A 22956-nucleotide genomic window follows, 5' to 3' on the forward strand; every position below is an offset into this window, starting at 1 on the left:
GTAACTATAGTTAACTCCCAAGAATTGGTAACTAAAAAATATCAGTGTAGAAAAGTGCATTTAAAAGCTCAACAAAAGTTAACAAAGGAGGGGCAAGATTACAAAGTACTCTAAGCATCACATAAAATTCCTCATGCCCTAGGAAAATGATGTTTTAGTATTTCTGCTTTCTTTTCTTAATAAAAAGTTTGAACTAGGTTTTTTCTTTTCTTTAAAGATTTTATTTATTTATTTGACAGAGAGAGGGATCACATATAGGCAGAGCAGCAGGCAGAGAGATGGGGGGAAGTAGGTTCCCTGCAAGCAGAGAGCCTGATGTGGGGCTCCATCCCAGGACCCTGAGATCATGATCTGAGTGGGTTAAGGCAGAGGCTTAACCACTGAGCCACCCAGGTGCCCCAAAATAGGGTTTCTTAGGTTCATTTCAGTAATACACTTAAAATTGAGGCAACATAATATATTTCAAGGCATTACTCTTTATTATTCTACTCTATTTCCATTATTGATTTTGCTTTTTACTAAATGATCACTCTTCTTTTCTTCTTCTTCTATTTGATCTCACCCAACTAACCATTATCATATATGCTGCCTGCATTTTCTTTCAAAATATGTGAGAAAGAAAAAATATTTTTTTACAGCAAAAATACTTACAAATTTAATGGGCTTTCCAACTCACTAGAGTACTACAATATTTGGCATAAGGTAAGAAACAAGGTTAGAATGATCCATGAGAATTTAGTCTCTGCAGGAAAGGAACTACAAAGTGTGGCAAATAATTGGATTTCTGTGATCTACACCCAGTTTTAAGACAAGACAGTACAGGGATTATCTTTTGCTTTTGTAAGGCTTTTTAAAAAAGTATTTATTATTGGGGTACAGTTGACATGCAATGCTATATTAGTTACAGGTGTACAACACAATGATTCAATTATTCTATACATTACTCAATACTCATCATGATAAGCATAGTTACCATCTGTTACCACACAATGTTATTATAGTATTATTGACTAGATTCTCTATGCTGTACTTTTCACCTCCATGACTTATTTTATAACGAATTTTGTACTCTAACCCCATCATGTATTTTACCCATTCCTTCCCCCACCTTCCCTCTGATAACCACCAGTTTGTTCTTTTCATGAGACTGTTTTTGTTTTTTTAGTGGTTGTTTTTTTTTTTAGATTCCACATATAAGTGAAATCATTAGGTATTTGTCTTTCTCCCTCTTATTTCACTTATCATAATATCCTCTAAGTCCGTTCATGTTGCTACAAATGGAAAGATTTCATTCTTTTTTATGGCTGAGTAATATTCCAGTGTGTGTGTGTGTGTGTGTGTGTGTGTGTGTGCATGTGCATGTGTGCAGCCACATCTTTACCCATTTATCTATCAGTGGAGACTTAGGTTGCTTCCATATCTTGGCTATTGTAAATAATGCTGTATTAGAGCATTAATTTTTATTCATTATTTTTATTTATTAATAGGGGTGCACATATCTTTTTGAATTAGTGTTTTTATTTCATTTGGTTAATTCTCTGTAGTAGAACTGCAAGCAATAGGTATTACATGTAACCATCTATCCCTGCAGCTAAGTGTGGCTTTGTACCTAAGTTCTAATTCTTGAGATATAAAGGGAAATCATGTTTTAAATGGAGAAACCAAGCTCATCACTCTGTACTTCTTTTAACAAGCTCCTTGACATGTCATCATGGTGACTATACACCCGAGGGCCATGCCCAAGGGTGGTAGAGCAACAAGAAAAAGGTTTTGGGTCCCATCTCTTTAAGAACTTGTGGAACAGAACAGATATTTCAGTTCTGGACCATTGACTTACAGGCTGTTATATATGAAATATATTTCTATCTTGCAAAAGCACTGTTATTTTGCTCTCTGTTATACATAACTGAACATATATACTAAATAATGCACCATGCAAGAGAGTTACTATTCTCTCTACTTACAGATGAGGGAAGAGGGCCTAAGAAGTTAATTTTCCAAGGTTACTCAGCTACTATATGGTAGAATTAAAAAAACAAACAAACAAATACCAAAACAGTCAGGGGTGCCTAGGTGACTCAGTCTGTTAAGGATCTGCCTTTGGCTCAGATCATGTTCCCAGGGTCCTGGGATTGAGTCCTGTGTGGGGCTCCCTGCTCAGTGGAGAGCCTCCTTCCTCCCCTCTCTGTACCACTCCCCATGCTTGTGCTCTCTCTCTCTCTCTCAAATCAATCAATCAATCAGTCAAATCTTAAAAAACAAAAACAACAAACCCAGAATCCATCCTCTTTTCACTAATGCAGGCAATCCCCTGTAAGTTAAATACTATGAAATCAAGGAGGAAGAAGACATAAACTTTTCATAGAGGAATTAATGAGGGCTTCCTGCTGGAGGTAGCAGTTCAATGAGATCTTAAAAAATGTGTGTGGATGGGGCACCTGGGTGGCTCAGTGGATTAAGCCTCTGCCTTCGGTGCAGGCCATGATCTCAGGATCCTGGGCTGGAGCCCCACATTGGGCTCTCTGCTTGGCGGGAAGCCTGCTTTCCCCCTCTCTCTCTTCCTGCCTCTCTGCCTACTTATGATCTCTCTCTCTCTGTTAAATAAATAAATAAAATCTTTAAAAAAAATGTATGTGGAGGAGATGATATTCTGGGCTGATTAACAGAGTGAACAAAGGTAAGGAGATAAAGTACAGGAAAGACTCCAGAAAGGCTGGGGTCTGAGACATTAGGTGATCAATATTGTTTCTTGGCTTTATTTATTCAACATATATTTCAGGGTACCTGCTACAGAGGTAGGCATAACCAAGGTCATAGAGGTATAATGGTAAAAAAAGTGTCTATAAATTTCTAAATATATGAGAAGATGATAGTACTGGCTATGCCTACAGGATGAAGTCTAAATCCCTTATCAAGCAAAGAAGGCCTTCAAAGTCAGACAGAACCCTGCCTTCCCAACCTCATACTCTTTAACTGCTCTGTGTTTCTGCCTCACGGAAATCACTATATATGAGCTTCCAGGCCTCTGACCTTTGTACATACAGTTCCTTCTTGGAATGCCTTTTCCATACCCAGCCTGAAAACATCTTACTCTATCTTTAAGAGCCAGGTTGACTTCCTCAAGTGGGATTGTTCCTTATACCATATTCTCTTAAAGCAGTTTCTTCACGTCTTAATCATTTATTCATTCAGCCTCCAACCAACCTAGCAAAAAATGTGTCTGGTTATAGAGGTAAGATGGTAATAAAAATGGAGCAAGTTTTCTCATGCTTATGAAGTTTAGACTCTAGAAAGAAATACTGGGCATCAAACAGTTACAGTGCAGTGTGACAACTTTTTCCAAAGGGATGAATCTGAAGTAGAAACACACATTAGGAGCACCACACCTAACCTCAGCTTCCCAGAAACATTATTTAAGCTGAATCCCTTAGAATGTATCGGAATGAGTCAGGCAGAGAATGGCAAGGGGGTTTTAATAGCATTACCAGAACTAAGGATTGCCCACTAGACTCTATTAGACTGTGAAAGTCAATGTTTTTAAAGAGCATCGTAAGTCATTTAACACCACTACCACCAGCAAGATTAAATGCTGGTTCAGGTTAACACTAAATGTATTACCATTGTACTTTTGTGAATCCCTATGGTTTTATTTTGTCTTTCTTCTATAAAATATTTCTTATCCCATCCTTTACCGCCACTTCAGTCCAGGATCCAGAAGCTTCCTGGGATCCCCACTACATCTCTGAAACTTCGGTGTACATAAGATTTACCTGGGATGCTTGTAAAAACATAGGTTCCTTGGCCATCCCCTGAGATTCTGATTCTATTCATCTGGGGTAGAGCGGGAAATTCTTCGGTTCTAATAACCTGCCTGTAAAGAACTGATGCTACCAGTTCACAGACCAGATCTCGAGTAGCAGTTCTATAAAGAGAAATTATATTAAATATTTCTCAGAATTATTTTCCCTTGTTCTTAAACCTGCTCTGCCAGGTTGAGCTTCCTGGACCAAAAGTGGCTCTTTTGCCCAAAAAGAAAGAAGGGCCTGTGTGGTGACTCTCACCCATCAGTCACATACTCCACCTGGGAAACTGCTATATTTTCTCGTCCCCACCCAGCCTATGTAGAGGTTTCCCAATGGTTGAGGAGTTACCCATAGAGTAGCCAGCAAACGGCCAGCAAACAGCCTTCTCTAAGGCTTCTCTAAGGTCTCCACCCCAGGGAGGAAAAATGAAAGTAGGATTGTGAATGGGCAAATAGGTCAGGTTTTCTATTTATCCTGTGATTTTAAAAGATCCATGTAAGTCTGGATAGTTTTATAATCTCACAAAAAGAAAATGATGAATCACTGAACTATTGTTTTTTTGTTTGTTTGTTTGTTTGTTTTATTTTTGGTTTGGTTTTCGTTTTGTTTTGAATTGCTGAAGGCTTTAGAAGGCTTTCAGTAATTGCTGGCATTCGCCTCCATGTCTTTCGTATGAACATAGCACACAACTCCCTAGGAGAGTTATATATAACTGCTGAGAGAATCTGAAAATACTTTACTCTAAAAAGGAGGAAATGAAAGCAACTCACAAAAGCTGAGAGGATAATTTTGATGATTAATTAGATAATACATATAAAGCACCCGTAGAACACAGTGGTCCCTTGATAAACCCTAGCTCCTTCCCCCAATTCTATTTATTTTTTTTATTATTTATTATCTAGAACAGTTTTGTCCCTTAGAACTCTCTGGAATGATGGATTCTATACCTGCACTGCTGAATACATTACCCATTAGCCATGTTGGCTGTTGAACACTTAAAATGTAGCCAGTACAACTGAGAAACTGAATTTTTTCCTTTTATATTCTTTTAATTAAATTTCAATAATTACATGAGACTTGTAGCTGTCTTGGAGAATACAGGTTTAGAAGCAAGGACAAGGTAGTTGGTAATTGTGTCAATTTGTTGAGCTGTATTGGATTGATCCTTTTTCATACAAATATGCGTATGTTTAAGGTGGTGAGTGAAAGGGACAGCTGCCCCAAGGGTAAGCCAAAAGGTGTAGTGAAAGAACAAACACAGAGGATCCAAGCCAAAAGAAGTTTCTGTCATATTGATCAATATTTCTCAAACTTTAATATGCAAATAAATTACTAGGGTTCTTGTTAAACATACAGACTGTGATTTAGTAGGTCTCCAAAGGGAGAGACTGTGAACATAGAATTCACAAGGTCCCAGGTAATAACAGTTGTTGCTAGTTAAAAAGTCCATTTAAAGGAGCATTGATCTAGATGTAGGTAGGCCAATGGATCAGCATAACCCCTACGGGATCTACCTTTGAACAAGATACAACATCTGCATTTTGGACTCAGTAGTCCCAGCTCGAACCAAGGAATGCTCCATTTTATCAAAGGCACACCATCGCCCTCACTCTTGTGATGAACATTTATTAAGCCCACCTTCTACATACTAGAAAGAGTAGTCATAACAACCCCTGCAGAGCAAATATTATTTTTTCCCATTTACAAATGATAAAACAGGTTTAGATAGATAATTTGACTTAAACAAAACCCACCCAAGTTCTAACTGTCAGAGATGGGCTCAGAACCTAATCACTCCTGAATCCAAATCCTAGCCTCTCTCCTTGTACAATCTTGTTACTCAAAGTGTGGTGTACAATTGAACATCAGCCTCACCTGGAGGCTAATAAAAAATGAGGACTCTCGGGCTCTATCCCAGGCCAACTGAATCAGAATCTGCATTTGAAGATCTCAGGTCATTCTGATGCACGCGAATGTTTGAAAAGTGCTATCATGTGCCATCTCTACCTTTACAGAGCAGAGCAACAGGTGGAAGTGCAGGGGATCTGCTGATTGTGGCAGCTAAGGAATGGATTTAGACTGGCTAGGGTTGAATCTAAAATAAATACTGATAGCTTTACCTCTGTTGTTAAAGTCTTATTGTCTCATGGGCACAGTTTAAGCCAAAATTAATCTGTTTTCTGGTTGGTAAGGATTTTTTAGTTTTGGATAATACTATATTCCCAACAGATAAAAACATCAACAATATAATTTTACCAGTGTTCACAGGGGGAAAAAACACAACAAAGAAATAAACTTGTTTGCTGAAAGACAAATGTACTAAAATCAGCAAAGTCTTCTAAAATATCTTAACCTTATTAATCACAATTAAATGGTTCAAAGAAACAAACATAATTCTGCTTCCTCTCTCTTCATGGGTAATTCTGGAGAACTATCCAATTAAGAGTGAATGGTAGCCTGAATCACAAGGGCCTGTTATTGTACAAAGTGACTCAGAGGAATTAATGTCTAACTGCCCAGCTCTGTGACCAAGTGCTTGGTCATCCCACTTCTGCAATACAGCAACTTCCTCCTCAGAGAGCTCTTACCCCCAGCTTCCTGCTGCTGGAATCAATCAGAAATGCCATTTAAACCTTGCTTAACAACACCTCTTAGTTTCAAGCCCATTCTTTGGCTCTGGAATGAAATTCATTGCTAATTTGATTGCTCCTCTATGTCCCTGAACCCACATCATTCATTATTTTCTCTTATCCCCCACACTTCTCAATACTCTTCCCTATACTGTCAGCTTCTCTTGGGCTGTTTTATTCCCTCAAGACCACATTCTGGTCCTCTGTCCCAGAAGTGAAGTCATGTCTGCGGCCAATGAACTTTCACTTTCAAAGTTCTCTACAAAAATCTCCCTGATTGGGGTGCCTGGGTGGCTCAGTTGGTTCAGCATGTCTGCCTTCGGCTCAGGTCATGGTCCGGGGATCCTGGCCTCAGGCCATGCATTGGGCTCCTTGTTCAGTGGGGAGCCTGCTTCTCCCTCTCCCTCTGCTCCTGCCCCTGCTTGTGCTCTCTCTCTCTCTGTCAAATAAATAACAAATCTTTTTAAAAAAAAACCTCCTTGATAATACTTTAAGGATATTATGTCTGTTTTCAAATAGCTTTTATTTAAATGATCTTGGAAGTCAAATACAGTGAATGATACTGTTAAGGACCTTTTCATTTTTGTTTGTTTGTTTGTTTTTGTTTTTGTTTTTGTTACCTAATTCATCTTACTTCTCTCCTCTACTTCTCTTACTCCCTCACTTTCTTGGGAGATTTTCCAAGTGTCAGTACTGGAATTTCTGGAACAAATCTCCTGTCTCCATTATTATTTCTACTTCTGGAAGCAAAGTTTCAGACAACAAAGTGTCTCCAAGAAAAGGAAGGTCATTATATTGTCAGTACTTGCTAGAGTTTTCTTTTATATCTCAATAGTTTCCCTTAAACATCCTTAATAATCTAGACACTCACTTCCCATATCAGTTGAACCAGGTCCCTTTGACACTTCAATTGTTTATTATCATTGACCTACTATTTTTATATATTTTATATATATATTAAATATATTTTATATATATTATATATATTTTTATGTATTATCATTGACTTAATATTTTTAAAGCACAAGATTCGTTCTTCTGTACCTGCTTTCCTTACAAAAAACATACATATAAAAATTCTTAGCCCTTTTATTTAAGACTTTGGTATAGTAACTTTGTTTTTCATTTAGCAAATAGTCACTCTTTCTTCTACTTTGAGCTTGGCAATATGACTTGCTTTGCCCTGTGGGGTGTTGGTAGATGTGATGTGAACATAGCTTTTAAGTGTGTTTGTGCCCTGGGCTTGTCCTCTTGTGCTTTGGCCATCACAATGAAAAGAACATCCTCTGGGTAGTACTGTCCCCACTCTGGGCCCCGAAATGAAACACGTGAAGCAGAGATGCCCTTGCTCACCTGGTAACCAGCAGCCTAAAGCAGCTGGCCCAGCCAACCAGCAGACACTTCCAGGAGAAATAAACACTTATTGTTATGAGCCACTGATTATGTGGTTATTGGCTGCCCACCAAAACCTGACTTTTACGTGGAGTAAAAGTAAATGATAGACCACGCTCTACCATTTACTGGTTGGGCTCGAATATCTGTATCTGTAAAATGAGAGGTTTGCACTCATTGGATCCCAAGTTCCTTAACAAGATTTAAAACTCATCGTTCTTGAGTATACCACTTCCCACAGCATATTTCCAGAAAACAAGTCAAAATATAACCACTATGAAATGATGTCTGGAGAAGAATGAAGAGAAAAGGATCCTAGAATCTCTCTGCTCAATTTTATTTTTCTAAAGTAGAAAGACTGGGGTTGGTTTGGATGCTGTTCAGTATAGGAGTCTGACAGGTCTACTGAGGGGCAAAGTATGTCAGGAGAGGAGGCCTCCGTGTCTGTTGGCTGCAGAGTACTGAGAGGGCGTCATCCTACCTTTTTACTAAGTCAGTCTTCAGGGATGTAGACATACAGATCATATGCAGGCTCCGATCCCCCAGAACTCTCTAAGAACAAGTATTTTCAGCATCTATCATAAGATAATATTTAACATGTAATAGGGAATAATAAAAATATGGAGGGAAAAATGTAAACTACAGTGTTGAAATAGTAATTTGCTTTTTCTTTCTTTGCTTTTCCTTGAATGATTTTAATCTTCATGTAGGGGTTCCAGCTTTGCAAGAGAGGGGGGACTGTACCACAAGTAAGGTCCTATTCAATATCTTTACAAAACTTTACAGTATCATGACATCATGCAGGAATGAGTTTATTTGAAGCATTTTTACATAAGAACCTCACTGACCCCTTCTTTGTTAATGGTAGACACTTTAGAAGCTCTAAGAACCCTTAACTTACTGTCCTAAAAAAAGGGCAGATATCTCTTTAAATATTTTTTTCTGCCTTTATGAAAAATGTCCTTTGACCACAGATTTCCTCTATTCATATGCTGTTTGCATGCATGCCAAGGAATTGTTTCCATGAGGACAATGTATTTCTAAAATCAAACTTGCTAATTGGCAAAATTAATATGTTTACTTGCAATGAAATTATTTGTAAGAAAGATGGTAATATATGTTAAAATTTGTCATTTAGGTAATATTTTTTAAAAAAGGAAATGTTCTTATGCAACATGACTGAAATGCTCTGGGGAGCTCTGAGATCGTTTTTTCATTAAATAGATCTGAAATTATGTGAACAACTAGAACATGAGAAAGAAAAGAGGAAAACAAAGTATAGAGCACTGGGGAATGAGAAAATAGCCTGCCAACGGAACAGTGATTTGTTCAAGGTTACCCAGTGAGTCAGGAACAAAGAGGAGAGTTGGACCCATGCCAAGTCCCAAAGTATATCTACATTAATGGCTATGTACTAAGTCTGCCATTTTTAATAAGTGATGTACTCACATATGGGGAAAGAAAGTCATATTTACCATTCTATCAGGATCTAGCATGTGTTACTTAATAAGTTTTTATTATTTAAATAAAATTATGAATAAACACCTATGAACCAGAAGTTAACAAAGCATGATTTTGCATACATCATTTCATTTCATCCCCACACCCACTTCTGAGGTAGGTGTTGTAATTCCTGTCTTAAAGATTAATTTGGATCCAGAAAAATTAAATGAGTTGCTGAAGAACACATTGCCAGGGGACACTTTGGGACATTTTCACCATACTGAGCTACTCAGTAAACCTCTCTAAAGATCCTACTCTTAAGGAAGCTCAAAGAGGTTTTCATTAAGTACAAAAATATTAAAGATTAAAAAATAAGGAATAGGAGCGGAGAGGAGAAGGAAAGGAAAATTGAACTGGGGGAAAAATTGGAGGGGGGAGATGAACCATGAGAGATCCTGGACTCTGAGAAACAAACTGAGGGTTTTAAAGGGGAGGGGCATGGTGGGATGGGTGAGTCTGGTGGTGGGAAAGAGGCAGGCATGTATTGCATGGAGCACTGGGTGTGGTGCATAAACAATGAATCTTGGAACACTGCATCAAAAACTAATGATGTATTTTATGGTGACTAACATAACACAATTAAAAAAAGATTAAAAAATAAAAGGCCCTTTGAAGAAGGCCATGAAGAAGTCACGTACAGTCGATATTTGGGAAATAGAAAGCAATTTGATTAATTTGTTATATGTGGCTGATTGTACTAGCTGATTAGTTGGGTTATTAACCAAGCATGTCTACACAAAAGCCTTAGATTCTATTGATAAATTATTTGTACATGAGGGCATCTGGCAGTTAAGGCATGAGAATCCTAATAGAAGGCTTTGAAATAATACAGATCTACCACAAGAAAGCAGTCCTACTTACAAAATCAAGTCTCTGTGTTTAATGCCTACTTTAAAGCACTGCTCCTCTGCTTTTGCCAATGGATATAGCAAAAAACTAACTAGAGTATAGATACAGAATTCCTTAATATACACGGATCCGTACCCCAAAGGTATTGGAACCTCTGTGATAAGTTGTCTTCCACCCAAAGCCACCTATGGCAGAGGAGAAAGCATGCTTTGTTCCCACGTGGCGAGGCAGAAAATAAGGGAGGGGAGGAGGAAACACAAGCAACTACATGACAGAAGTTAAGTAAAACCTGAAACTCTTCAGCCAGGCTACCCAGCTTCATTCTTGGCTCTGCCACTAATGCAAACTCGAAAAAGTTACTTAATCTCTTTATGACTCAGTTTTCTTACCTGTAATATAGAGAAAGTAATAGAACCTATCTCACAGGGTTGTTTTAAGGATCGAGTTAATATTTGTCAAGTGCTTAGTGTCAGACGTACCGTAATCCCGGTATAAATGTTTGATAAATGAAGGAAGATAGGGAGAGTAAGAGAGAGAATAGTGGATTCTATGTGTCTTTAATGTATTGTTTTGCTGGCTTCTGAGTCCTTTTCTTTCCTCAGCTGGGGCCGCTGATTCCTACCAGTGAGCTTTTAACCCATTTCTTGTCTGACCCTAAATGACTCTTGTTCAGAAAGATTTAAGAAGCCCTCGTCAGTAGCTCAGGTGAGTCAGCATCAAGTCAAGCTTGCTGTTATTCTTGTCCTGACCCTGTGTCCCAGTTTTAGTCACTTGTTCCTGTAATCAAGTCCCAACCTTGTACTCCAGTTCTAGCATTCTGCTCCCCTGGGGGTGAGTCCTGGCTTGGAGGATCTGCTCAGGATCTCCAGTTCCTTTGAGGCAGACACCTCCCAAAGGGCAGCCTCGGGACTGGACACACTTCGGCACACCGTGTATGAACTTCAGTACATCAGCTGCCTATATTTAAAAATTCCAAACTTTTACATAAAAATTCAAATTTACAACTTCTCTGGAAAAATGGGATGACCTGGCAGCACTTGGTCCTCATTTCCCCCTTGGTCCCACCCACTGGAGCCAAGGAGCAGCTGCCCCCTTTGGAAGGCCACGTGCTCTCTACTCCCTACCGTCCCCACGCCCCCTGCCCCATGTATTTCTGAGTTACTTGCTCTGTGTAGGCATTTGAGGTTGAGTGGGGGTCTGAGATTCAGAATAGCTGATACTTACCAAGCATTTCCTTTGCGTCAGGTACTCTTTCAGTTGCTTCACTAGTTTGATTCATTTAATCAAAGACTAGGAATCTGTTCTCAGCTGTTATCCCTGCAGTCCTTCTCCTTGCTTCAGTCTCTCTCTGCATGCATCTGTGTCTGTTGCATCTTCCCCAATCACTATTCTCTATCCATTAGTCAGGGCGGCTCAGGAAGCCTTGTTGGGCCTCCATGATGTCAACCACTTACCCACATTGTGGACTGTTGCTATGCGCCAATCTCTCCTGCCCCTGCCAGACTTTGTTGACAAGAAGTTTGGCCCTTATAGTGGCGTATTTCAGGTACAGAATCCCAAGCTTAACTGCTCTGCTTGATCTTCACACCTATCTCATGCTTCAGGCTTTCATAAAACCACAGGTCTCATTATATATAGATAGACCACCCCTCACCAAAATTTGTTATAACTCTCATTAGAAGCCCAGCAAAATCCATTAAATATTTACTGATAGCTTACTTATGTTCTAAGCCCTGCCACAGAAATTGATTTGAGTATCCCTTTACTAAGAGACCCAAAAAAGTTTATCCATCTCTTCTATAAGCAATTCATTATTTCTTCAGGAAAACACCGAGGAAACGAACATTATTTGAATATAATCGACTTCTTTTTTTCCTTTTCTCATGATGTGTCCTTGTGCTTTAGAAAACAGTGAATGAAAGAGGTAACTATTTGCATGACTAAGCTGAGATTTAACAGATATCAAAACAAAACTCAAAAAACTCATTCTATACAGTTCAGATTATCTGGATTGGGTAAAACTGAAAATGTACTGAATTTTATATTTAGCTGATTAAGTTCTAACATAATTTGTAAAGAAAATCTTATAAAAATGTTACTTACATAAGGAATCGTGTCCAAAGTATCTGTGTTGACAATTATAGGAGCAGGGCTGGCCTGAAAAAGAGAAACAGAAAAAACAAATTAAATAAAAAGTTGTCTATTTTGAGATAGTATCTGTTAAACGGATTTAACAGAGTTCAAAAGCATTTCTTGAGGAACTGTACAGCACTGTGTCAGGGTTTTGGAGGATACGTGAAATACCCTGGAGTTTGCTGCAACCTCCTCCTTCAAATATGTGTTTGCTACATTTGCTACATGATGAAATGAAGTAAGCAGTTGCATTTCTACTCATTTTCTCTTAAATTCTGCTCAACAGTAGGAGGTGAGGATTTGAGCTGCATATGAGGTAAGAATTTCTAATAAATTGGGTGACAGCTAAAAACGTATAGCACTTCCTTATAAAATAGCTGTACAAGGTAAATCTAACTTCTCTCTCATGGCAGCAAACTTAAACCCAAGCCAGCATTTGTAATCCTTCTCTTTAAACAGCTTTTTTAGAATATGTTGAAAAGAGGTTCACTCACTGACATCTTTTTTTTTTTTTTCCTCTCAAGTCATTCATTGACATCTTATAGATGCTTACCTATTATGTATTCTTTATCCTATCTTTGGTCATGTATGCATTTCTGAACACATACCTTAGAAATCCTTCAAGAGGAAATTAAAAATTCATCAAAGATGGCATAAAATCACATTGGGTATGCTAAAAATTTTTTTTTAAGGAAATTAGTACAAACTGCAGTCATTCTCTTTAAAGTTGAGCAGGAAACTGTGTAAAACTGATACAGAAGTGCTACAAGCCAAGTCATTAGCAAATAAGAGATTGCAATCTATTTGCATCCACCAATCTGACTTCATGAATATTGAGTAGACCTATCTTTATTTTCTAGTTTCTAGAATTTTCACAGCATTTTCTCCTTCATCCCCTGCAGGATCTTTAATCTCCTTCCCAAATTGCAGATTTCATTTAGATAGAGGAAATACTCTCATCATGATTAATTGAGAGCGTCCTATAAGACATGGTGGCTTTGGCAAGTGCTCAACTTTTAGGACATTTCATTAGCTGTGCCCTCTGGAATTAACAGAGTTAACAGCTTTTTAATGTCAATCTGTGCTTGTGGAATCCTAATAGAATGATAAAACAAATGGCAATCCAGCAGATTTCACAAAACAAAATTCCATGCTTTAACACAACACACTGGGCATTAAGAGCAGGACCCTGGTCTACATATCTACATGGTGGGTCAGCTAGATGTTCACAGTTTATTCATTAACTCCTAAAAGCAAGTACCTTAGGGTGAATAGGAGAAAGACAGTTTCCACTGGATCCCACCAAAAAAACAAACAAACAAACAAAAAAAACACATCCAGCCCCAAACACATACACACACAGTGCTTATGGGCCTGTGGTGTAGGGAAAAGAACATGAGGCTTACAGTCAGAAAACCTGGGCTTGAGTTTGGTTTGGAAACCTCCTGATTATATGTGTTGAGGACTGAGCAACTTCTTGATGGTATGATCTGGGGGCAATTACACTAACTCCTTTTGCCTCATTTTTTCTTTCTCTGTAGAATGGGAATGGAGATGATCACCTTCTGAAAGAGTTGCTTGAAGAATAAGTGAGGTGATATATTTCATGTGCTTTGTAAACTTAAATTTCAGAATCAATGTTAAATATTATTACTGTCCCTAAAGATGAACTACTGTAAGACTATATTACCAAATGATTTGTGAACAGTTTATATGCTAGAGATTTTAATGCTATGTTGTTGGCTACAATTGCACTAAAGAAAACTGAAGATTAGACCACGTGAAGCACTATTTATTAAATTGATATTACTTGTCCATGTACAAGAATATGCACACATATCCTCTTTAATTTCTACAAAACCTTATTATGAAGCATCATTATCACTATACCCACATTATAAATGAGAAAACAGAGGCTCAGAGAAAATGAGAGCTTAGATTTAACACTGGCCTTTCTGACCTCAAAATCCATTTTTCCACCCTATCTAGGTGGCTCATTGCAAGTGTCCTGCAGTGATTGAAGATCTCTAGTTAGAGCAGTATATGAGACTGAGGCAAAGCAAATCCACTCAGCAGGCTGTAAGGTCTTGCATATGTCAGACATTGAAAGCAATCTGGTGATGCCTGAATGGTCACTGGTATTGTCCTCCTAGTCTGTGTTTCAGTTTTGACTCCCTCTCTTCTATGCTTTCTAACTGGTTCCCAGGATGACCCAAAACACTTGGGCCTTGTCTCCTTGACCAGACTAAAAGCTTTCCAAGTATCACACCCAATATTTATATTTTCCCCTATTATCTATTACAGTATAATCAATAACTATGCATCAATTGAATTCAACCCATCTTACTTTTGTTTTTCCTGTTACAGATTACATTAATGTTGTCTAGGAATAAATTTTATATGGAAACCCCTTTCTTACATGATGCCATTTATCACTTTCATCTGTTTATGCTACTATTTTCTGTTTCATATATGTAGATTTGGTTCTTCTAATCGGACTCTATATTTAAAAAGTGACAAGGATTGTATACTTCCCTAGAATTCTTCACAGCACTTGGGTAAACTGAAGGATCTCATTAAGTACTTAGGAATTATTGACTAAATGTAGCTACAAAGTATAGGTGTGGGTATAAAGGGACGTCATGCCTCTTTGTAAGCTCAGTAGAACATTTCTAGAATAACTCCAAAATCTCCTCTGGTACCAACAAGACTGTGACCACTTTTCCAATATCCACTGTCACTTTCTTTCCTTAACCCACCCCTATTTCTTAACTGTCCAGCTTTTACAAAATAATGATTATTCCATAACTGCTGATTCTAGATGTTGTAAAGTACGATCTTTATTATGTGGAAAGCTCATTGCTCCTTTCTGGTACTTAGAAAAGTCCAGAACCCCCATTAATGCCTGTATATATTAAAGTCACTAAGAAACAGAATGTATGGAACATGTGAATCCACAGACACAACACATACAACTGACATTGGCAAACCCCTGGCTTGATCACCAAGGAGATGTCATGGTTTGCTGTTTTGTATCCCACTGGGCTGCTACATCCGGCTCTCAGAAGATCAGATCTCCCATATCTTGGCTCCAGCACCCTCACAGTCCTCTCCAGACTATTTTCACAGAAGCTTCTTGGAATCCTTAAGGTTCTCAATGGCACGTATCAGCAGAGAATAAAAATCCCAAATGGTGACAGAATGCAGTCAAACTCTAAGTCTGGCCCATGAGTGTGCTCTTCTCACCAGTTGTTAATTTCAGATCTCCCCTTGGGTCATCCTGGCTTCTGTTGATTTTCTCACTTTTGAAATCATGTGAGTCCATGCCAGTTTGATCAAGTGTGGTTTCAGATTCTTAATACCAACCAATTCCCTAGTTACTTTTGTTGTTCCTCTAAGCTTTATCTCTACAATGTGTACTGCCCTGCTGTATACACAATCTCCTTCTATATTGGGTATTCTATTTAATTGAACCTCTAAATCAAACTGGTGACTTAGCAGAAAATCAATCTCTCTTAGGTGGCCCAAACTATGCGATATACATGGTTTGTGTTTTATATTACATTCTCTTCTATATGGAGAAAGTCAGTTTAAAGCAAGAAGGAAGTATGAAGCTAATTGTAGAGAAGCCAGAAGCCAATAGAGAGAACACTGAAAAATTTAAGTTGTTAGATCAAGTTATTCATCAGTTACAGCCCTCTTCAAATTTTATCAACAACTTTGTTTATGCTAGTAAAAGTTAAGCTCCTACTGTTTGCCACCAAGAAAATGTAACTAAAAAAGAATCTTACAGAATGAATGCAAATTATCAAAGGGGTTCATTGATTCTTTTTTTTTAAGATTTTATTTATTTATTTGACACACACACACACACATACACACAGAGATTACAAGTAGGCAGAGAGAGAGAGAGGGAAGTAAGTTCCCCTCTGAATGGAGAGCCCAACATGTGGTTCAATACCAGGACCCTGAGATCATGACCTGAGTCGAAGGTAGAGGCTTAACCCACTGAGCCACCTGGGCACCCCCAGTTCACTGATTCTGAATGATGTGGTTATTTCTTGATATTTGCTAAGTGCTAGATTTGAGAAATACTTCTGACATATATGGGCAAGTGTTCACCAAGTCAGATAGTCAGGAAGCCAGGTCAAGCAAGGTACAGGCAAGGAAGGCACAACAGCCAGTCAGCCAAAGATCACACTCTGGGAAGCTTCCATCTGACCAGTGTAGGTTAACCAGTGAGAAGGTCACAAGATTGAATCTGGGTCTTTATTTAAACTTTTAAGAAGCAAAGTGGAAAAGGAGAGAAATCCACACAGTCAAGGAACCTAAATACAGCAGAAACTGAAAGTAACACGGATGGGTTAGGAACTATGCAGGGATTTCAAATGACCTGGAACAGGCAAGTTGAAGGCAAGTGGTTTTCAAGCCAAAACAAGTAGGAGGTAAAATATGGCAAGAATAACACGTCAGCTGCTTTTGGGGCACAGTATCTCTGGTTTATCTTCTCAGGCTTAAAAGCCAAGTCTCCTGAGTGTGCAAGAAATAACACAGGTCCTATAAGTGACTTTCATATATGGTATGGCATGACAAATTGAAACACAATGGAATCTATGCAGGTGATTTCCCTGAGACAGCTAAAGATCCCCAAAGTTCCAGGTAGGTAGAAAGTAGTTGGCTAAGGTCAGTTGCTACAAAGTTATTAATAGTCTAGCTTCACAATTCACACACACACAATTCACACATTAGGCTGAGCCCCAATCAGACCGCATCCTCATTCTAACCACAGAGTAGAATATTGGAGTTACCACCATGTCAGGTCTGAAATGAGATCTCTAATATTAAATACTGAGTTGGTATGCTAAGGATTGAACTCAGGATAACTTTATTTTGTTTCAAGTTTTCCCCCTAATCCTCCACTATATTGGCATTCTGGAAATTTAAAAAATGTGATATGATTGGCGTGGGGGAGACTTCTACCTCAATTTCCTACCTTTTGTTCTCCACTAGACATGAAACCCTATCTTCCCTCTCCTGCCTCATAATCTGCTGAGCTAGAGCCCCACATCCTTAGGGCAGGGAGGGCCCTACTCCTACATGAAGGGTTAACCAGGAGCCTGCAATTGTCCGTAAGCATCATCACTCTGAAATCTCAGAGTATCCTGACCCAGCCACACCCGGACCTTCTGAATTAACACTGGGGTGGATAATAATAAGGTCAAGCATTTATATCACATCTATTTGTATCAATTAATTTATTCAATCTTTACAGAACCATTATTTTCAGCTACCATTATTCTCAGCTCACAAATGGAGAAGCAGAAGTTAGTAATTGTCCCAAGGTCATACATATGGTAAAGAGACCATCTTCAAACCTAGACAGTCTAGCTCAGAGTTAATTTTGATAATTGTGCTCTACTGCCTCTCAGAATGGAACTGGACTTTACCAGAGCTCTTTGGATTCTAACTTTCACTGTTCACTAACAAGTCAGAGGCCAGCTCAAAACAAAGTTAGATATATCCATGTGGATCCTGGCTGGGGCCAGAGCCCTCCCCACCTCACTCTGGCCCAGTTACTGGGCCCTTGTGTATCATATGAACAGGTTAATGGCACAGGCATAGCTTAGTTGACTCAATCAGGATTTTTCTGAGTAAGCTTCAAAGAAAAAGTTTTGGTAAATAACTTATTAAAGATACATTAATGAGAGTGAGAGAGAAACAAAAGAAACAAATCTACTCTAGAATTATAAAACTTTAAGCTGAGACCTTAAAGGGTCATTTAATTTTACCTTCACTTTGTAAATATGGAAATGGAAACAGAAAGTAGGTGGCATGCCCCAGATCTCATAATTACTTAATATCAAAACTGAAGACAGGATAACAACAACAACAACAAGAACAAGAATAAACTGTTAAGCATATATTAAATTACTATTATGTTCCCAAGGCTTTGGTAAATACTTAAGATGCATCAGTGCATTTACTTCTCAAAATGTTTTAAGGAAAACATTATTGTTTCCATTTGGAAAGACAAGAAAGGAAGAAAGGAAGGGAGGGAGGCTCCAAGTATCTAAGTCACTTGCTTAATATCACACATCTAAGAGGACCACAACCAGGTTTCAAGCCCACATCTTTCTAGCCCCAGATCTCATGCTGATTAACCACTACCATCTCCTGATTCCCTCTGCTGATTTTTTCCAGGCTACATGATGGAATGCAGTTCTTTTCTGTCTTGCAAGTTGCTGGCTCCTCTTTCACTGTCTGATGAGAAATTCCTCACCATACTGACTCAGATTCAATTCTCCAATTCTCAGAGGGTTTCTAAGTCCCTTACCCCCACTTAAAAAATGGGACAACACTATTTTCCAGTTAACCTATTTCCCGAGAAGTTAGCTGGAGAAATAATGCATGTGAAGCGAAAAGAGAGATATTCCACAGATGTAAGTTTATATTATTTATTACTGTGGCTGTTTTTGTTTTCCTGGATTTTCTTTTCTTTTTCATATTTTCTCTCTACAAGACCAACCGAGTGCATGCAGTTTGATCCAGGAGAGCTCTGAGTCATCACCAATAGTAGCACCACGTGGTTCTGGTCTGTACCCTGTTTTGCCTTTACCCTTCAGTGATATAGCCTACCCCCAACCCTGCCATGTACACCAGTAAGGACACTCAGGCAATAACAGGGTGGGGGGTGAATGAACAGTTAATTGTTTGCAGGTTAATGATGATGCAGGATGTCTCAGGGGAACAACTCTGGACAAAGCAAAGACCTTGGCCCCTCTGCCTAACATTTAACAAAATGCATAGATAGCTACCCAACCAGCTATCAGCCTAGCTTGGAACACTGGGGGAAAAGGGGGGGCAGTCTGCTTCCCCTCCCTTCAGTCCCTCCCACCACAGGCACTCTTTCTGTCTCTCTGAAACAAACAAACAAACAAACAAATAATAAATATTTCATAATTTTAAAAAAGGATGATGGGAAAAAATGGCAGATTCATCTTTGGCCTGAATTCAATTCAACTCTGCCTGCCTGAACTCTCAATAATATAAATCAGATTATCTTCACTTTACAGAAAACTGAGGCACCAAGGTGTTACCCATTGCCCCCCAGGCCATCTAGCTGGTGACAACAGCACCAAGAGTCGAACCTGGAAGTCTGGTTCCTATGCGGGTAACTCATAAACAATCACAAAACATTTGCTTGGGTTTGGTAAGTTTCCAGAAGTCTGTGCTAGTTAACACGACTTCCCTCATGGATCCTTGAAAACACACCATTAATCTTTTATCCCTTTAGACTGAAGTATTAACATACCTGCTTGATCCTCCCTTAAAATACAAGGTAGTATAATACTTTGCAGAAAAGAGATGGTATCCTAAAGGCCACAAGTAAGTAGGCTGAGGTAGGTACCTCTATCTTTGGTACAGAATTGCAGAGTAAGGAACAGAAAAGTGGAGACCTGGAACCAAAGAGACTTTTCTTTATGTTTTCTCTAGAATTAATTCCACTTAGAATAAGAGGTAAAAGTTGCTGGAACTACTAGATATGAGGGTTCTTTGGATTTCGATCCAGCTCCCCTGACACATACCTCTTTACACTTGGTATAAAAGGCAAAAATAAATGACTCACCAAACTTCAGGTCATCACTAAAACTCATATTGGTAACTGCATTACGCTGACCTCAAATACCATGCTTTATAACTTATAGAATGTGTTGATATACATTAGATCATTTAATTTCCACAAAAAGAGGGAACTAACATTGATTGAGAAAATACCCACTACGTGCCAGGCAAATACGATAAGCTTTTTACCTGTGTCTCCTTGTTTACTCCTCACAAGAACCCGAAGAACCTGGTGGAATTTTTCTTTGTTTATAGATAAGTAAACTGAGGCGCAGAGCGATTCAGTGAATTTCCTAACGTCAAACACCTAGAGAAGAGGAGGCTGGGATTCAAACCCAAGTCCTTGGACTCTAAATCCCTTGCTTTTCTCCATTTCTGCCACAAATTCCACTGATTCACGCTGAGGATTTACAAACCTAACTGCTTTATTTATGCAAATACTCTGGAGATCTCACGAAAAATGGAGTCATTAGCTCAAATCTCAAGTGTGGTTTAGTCAATGCCCCATGCCATATAACCACACATATTTAATTCACTGATTCACTCCATGTGGTGCTATTCCTGGAAAGATCCACGTGGATCCCATCTGCTCCTTTTTGCTAAGCCACCAAAGAGCTATAATCTTAGCAGCACAGTTGTGTTTTCCACACTGAGATACCAGAATTCTAAGCAAACTGTCAGCCTGTTTCATTAGGCTAAGGTAGGGCTAGAGTCTTCTGTAGCACCTGGATGAAGGTCTTGCACACAGTAGGCTCAGTAATTGGATACTATTCACTCCCTTCCCTCTCCTTTCTTTCCATTAAGTCAAGAGTCTCACGACTCCAAGCACATGCCTTCCTCATATCTATCATGAGATACTGTTTCCATTTCTTCTTTCTCTTATATCATGAATCAATCATGGTCCCCTTTCTTATCTACCTATCCAAATTCTATCCATCCTTGAAGGACAATCTAAAGCCCTTGACTTTCCATGAAAGTTTCCTCAATCCTGACTGCAAGTCTCAATCTATCTAACCGTTCTGCCTTCCAAATTTAAAAACACACGTTAGTTGTATTACTTCCATTCACACTGAATTACAAATGTTAAAGGAAAGAAATTATGCAAAAGCACTAAGCTCTGACATTCTTAATGACCGCTTCTTTCTGTTGATGGCTAACTGATTCGTGTGTGATATTTGTATCTCCTTGCTGAAACTGTAATTGTTTTGACGGTGGGACTCTTAACCAGCCTCCCTTACCTAGCTACCGTCAGTGCTTGACATACAATACACTCAAAGATATTTGCTAATGGGGTTTTAGACCTTTAAAACTAGAGCCATAGCAACAAGAGATAGGACTCATGAGAAACCCATGAGTCCACAGTTTAGGTGGACTTTACAAAGGGGTAAACTGTACACTGCCCCTTGGTGACTACTCTTGTACCACTGATGCTGTGGATGGAAGCATCTGGAACTTGCCATGTACCACAGACTACGCTAGTCTGAAGTGTGACCTGTAAATTAAGGATAGTTAAAAACTGAAAGACTCTTCTATGCTTATCATACACAGGTTGTTTATATTCATTCTTTTCTACTCCTCATTACAAGCTTATGAATTACATGCTATCATTATGCTTATTATCCAGATAGCAAAAGGGAGGCATGGACTTATAATGCAACTTATCCAAGGTCACTAGACTAATAACTAGTGGAGCTAGGGATCACTCTTATTTTTTTCATATTAAGTTTTTTTAAAATGTGTTAGTTTCGGGTATACAACAGAGTGATTCAACAATTCCATACATCACCCTGTGTTCATCATCACAAGTGCCCTCCTTAATCCCCACCACCTTTTTAACATATTCCCCACCCCCTTCACTCCGGTAAACATCAGTTTGCTCACTATAATGAAGAGTCTGTTTCTTGCTTTCTCTCTTATTTTTTCCCCTTTTGGTTGTTTTGTTTCTTAAATTCCATATATGAGTGAAGTCATTAGGGTATTTTTCTTTCTCTGACTGACTTCATTTATCATAATACTCTCTAGCTCCATCCATGTCACTGCAAATGGCAAGTGCTGAATAAAATTATACATATATTATATATAATCAAATATTTTATATATATGTATATCTTTATTTATATCTATATATATCTAGCATCTTTATCCATTTATCAACTCAAGGGCACTTAGGCTGCTTCCACATCTTGGCTATTGTAAATAATGCTGCTATAAACATAGAGGTGCATCTTTGCCTTTGAATTAGTGTTCTTGTATTCTTTGGGTAAATACCCAGTAGTGTGATCATAAGAAAGTTCTTTTTTTAACTTTTTGAGGAAACTCCATACCGTTTCCCACAGTGGCTGCCCCAGTTTGTGTTCTCACCAACAGTGCATGACGGTTCCTTTTTCTCCACATTCTCATCCATATATGTTGTTCCTTGTGTTTTTGATTTTAGCTACTCTGTCAAGTATGAGGTGATATCTCATTGTAGTTTTAATGTGCATATCCCTGATGATAATGATGATGAGCATCTTTTCATGTGTCTATTGGCCATCTGAATGTTTTCTGTGGAGAAATGTCTGTTTATTTCTTCTGCCCATTTTTAAATTGGATTACTTGTTTTTGGAGGTGTTGAATTGTATTGGTTCTTTACATATTTTGGATACCAACCCTTTATAGGATAGGTCGTTTGCAAACATCTTCTTCTATCCTGTAAGTTGCCTTTTAATCTTATTGATTTTTAACTTAGCTTCACAGAAACTTTTATTTTGATGTAGTCCCAATAGTTTATTTTTTGCTTTTTCTCCCTTGCCTCTTGAGATCTATCTAGAAAGAAGTTGCTATGCCTGATTTCAAAGAAGTTACTACCTGTAACGCAACAGTGCCAAAAAAGTCACTCTTCATGACTCCAAATCCATACCTTTGTTGTAACACCACCTTGTATAAAGCAAGGTAGGTAGCCCTGGAATTGTTCCATGTTCTAACTTACCTCCAGCTGTACATTTTAGAAGTTGGAAAGGCAGAAAGACACATGAGGTTTAATG

General features: G+C 38.5%; 1 protein-coding gene across 17 annotated transcripts in view; it reads right to left on the reverse strand.

Moving 5' to 3' along the window:
• Positions 1 to 22956, reverse strand: part of DLG2 (discs large MAGUK scaffold protein 2) — a 1545411-nt gene that overhangs the window by 687711 nt on the left and 834744 nt on the right. For all 17 annotated transcript variants that reach the window (XM_004763483.3, XM_045071283.1, XM_004763486.3 and 14 more), the window contains one exon: positions 12281 to 12334. In XM_004763483.3, coding sequence (XP_004763540.1) covers positions 12281 to 12334 — 54 coding nt within the window. The remainder of the gene's footprint in view (positions 1 to 12280; positions 12335 to 22956) is intronic.

The sequence above is a fragment of the Mustela putorius genome, unplaced genomic scaffold (genome assembly GCF_011764305.1).
Source record: "Mustela putorius furo isolate JIRA1106 unplaced genomic scaffold, ASM1176430v1.1 tig00003987_pilon_pilon_pilon, whole genome shotgun sequence".
NCBI classification, from domain to species: Eukaryota; Metazoa; Chordata; class Mammalia; order Carnivora; family Mustelidae; genus Mustela; species Mustela putorius.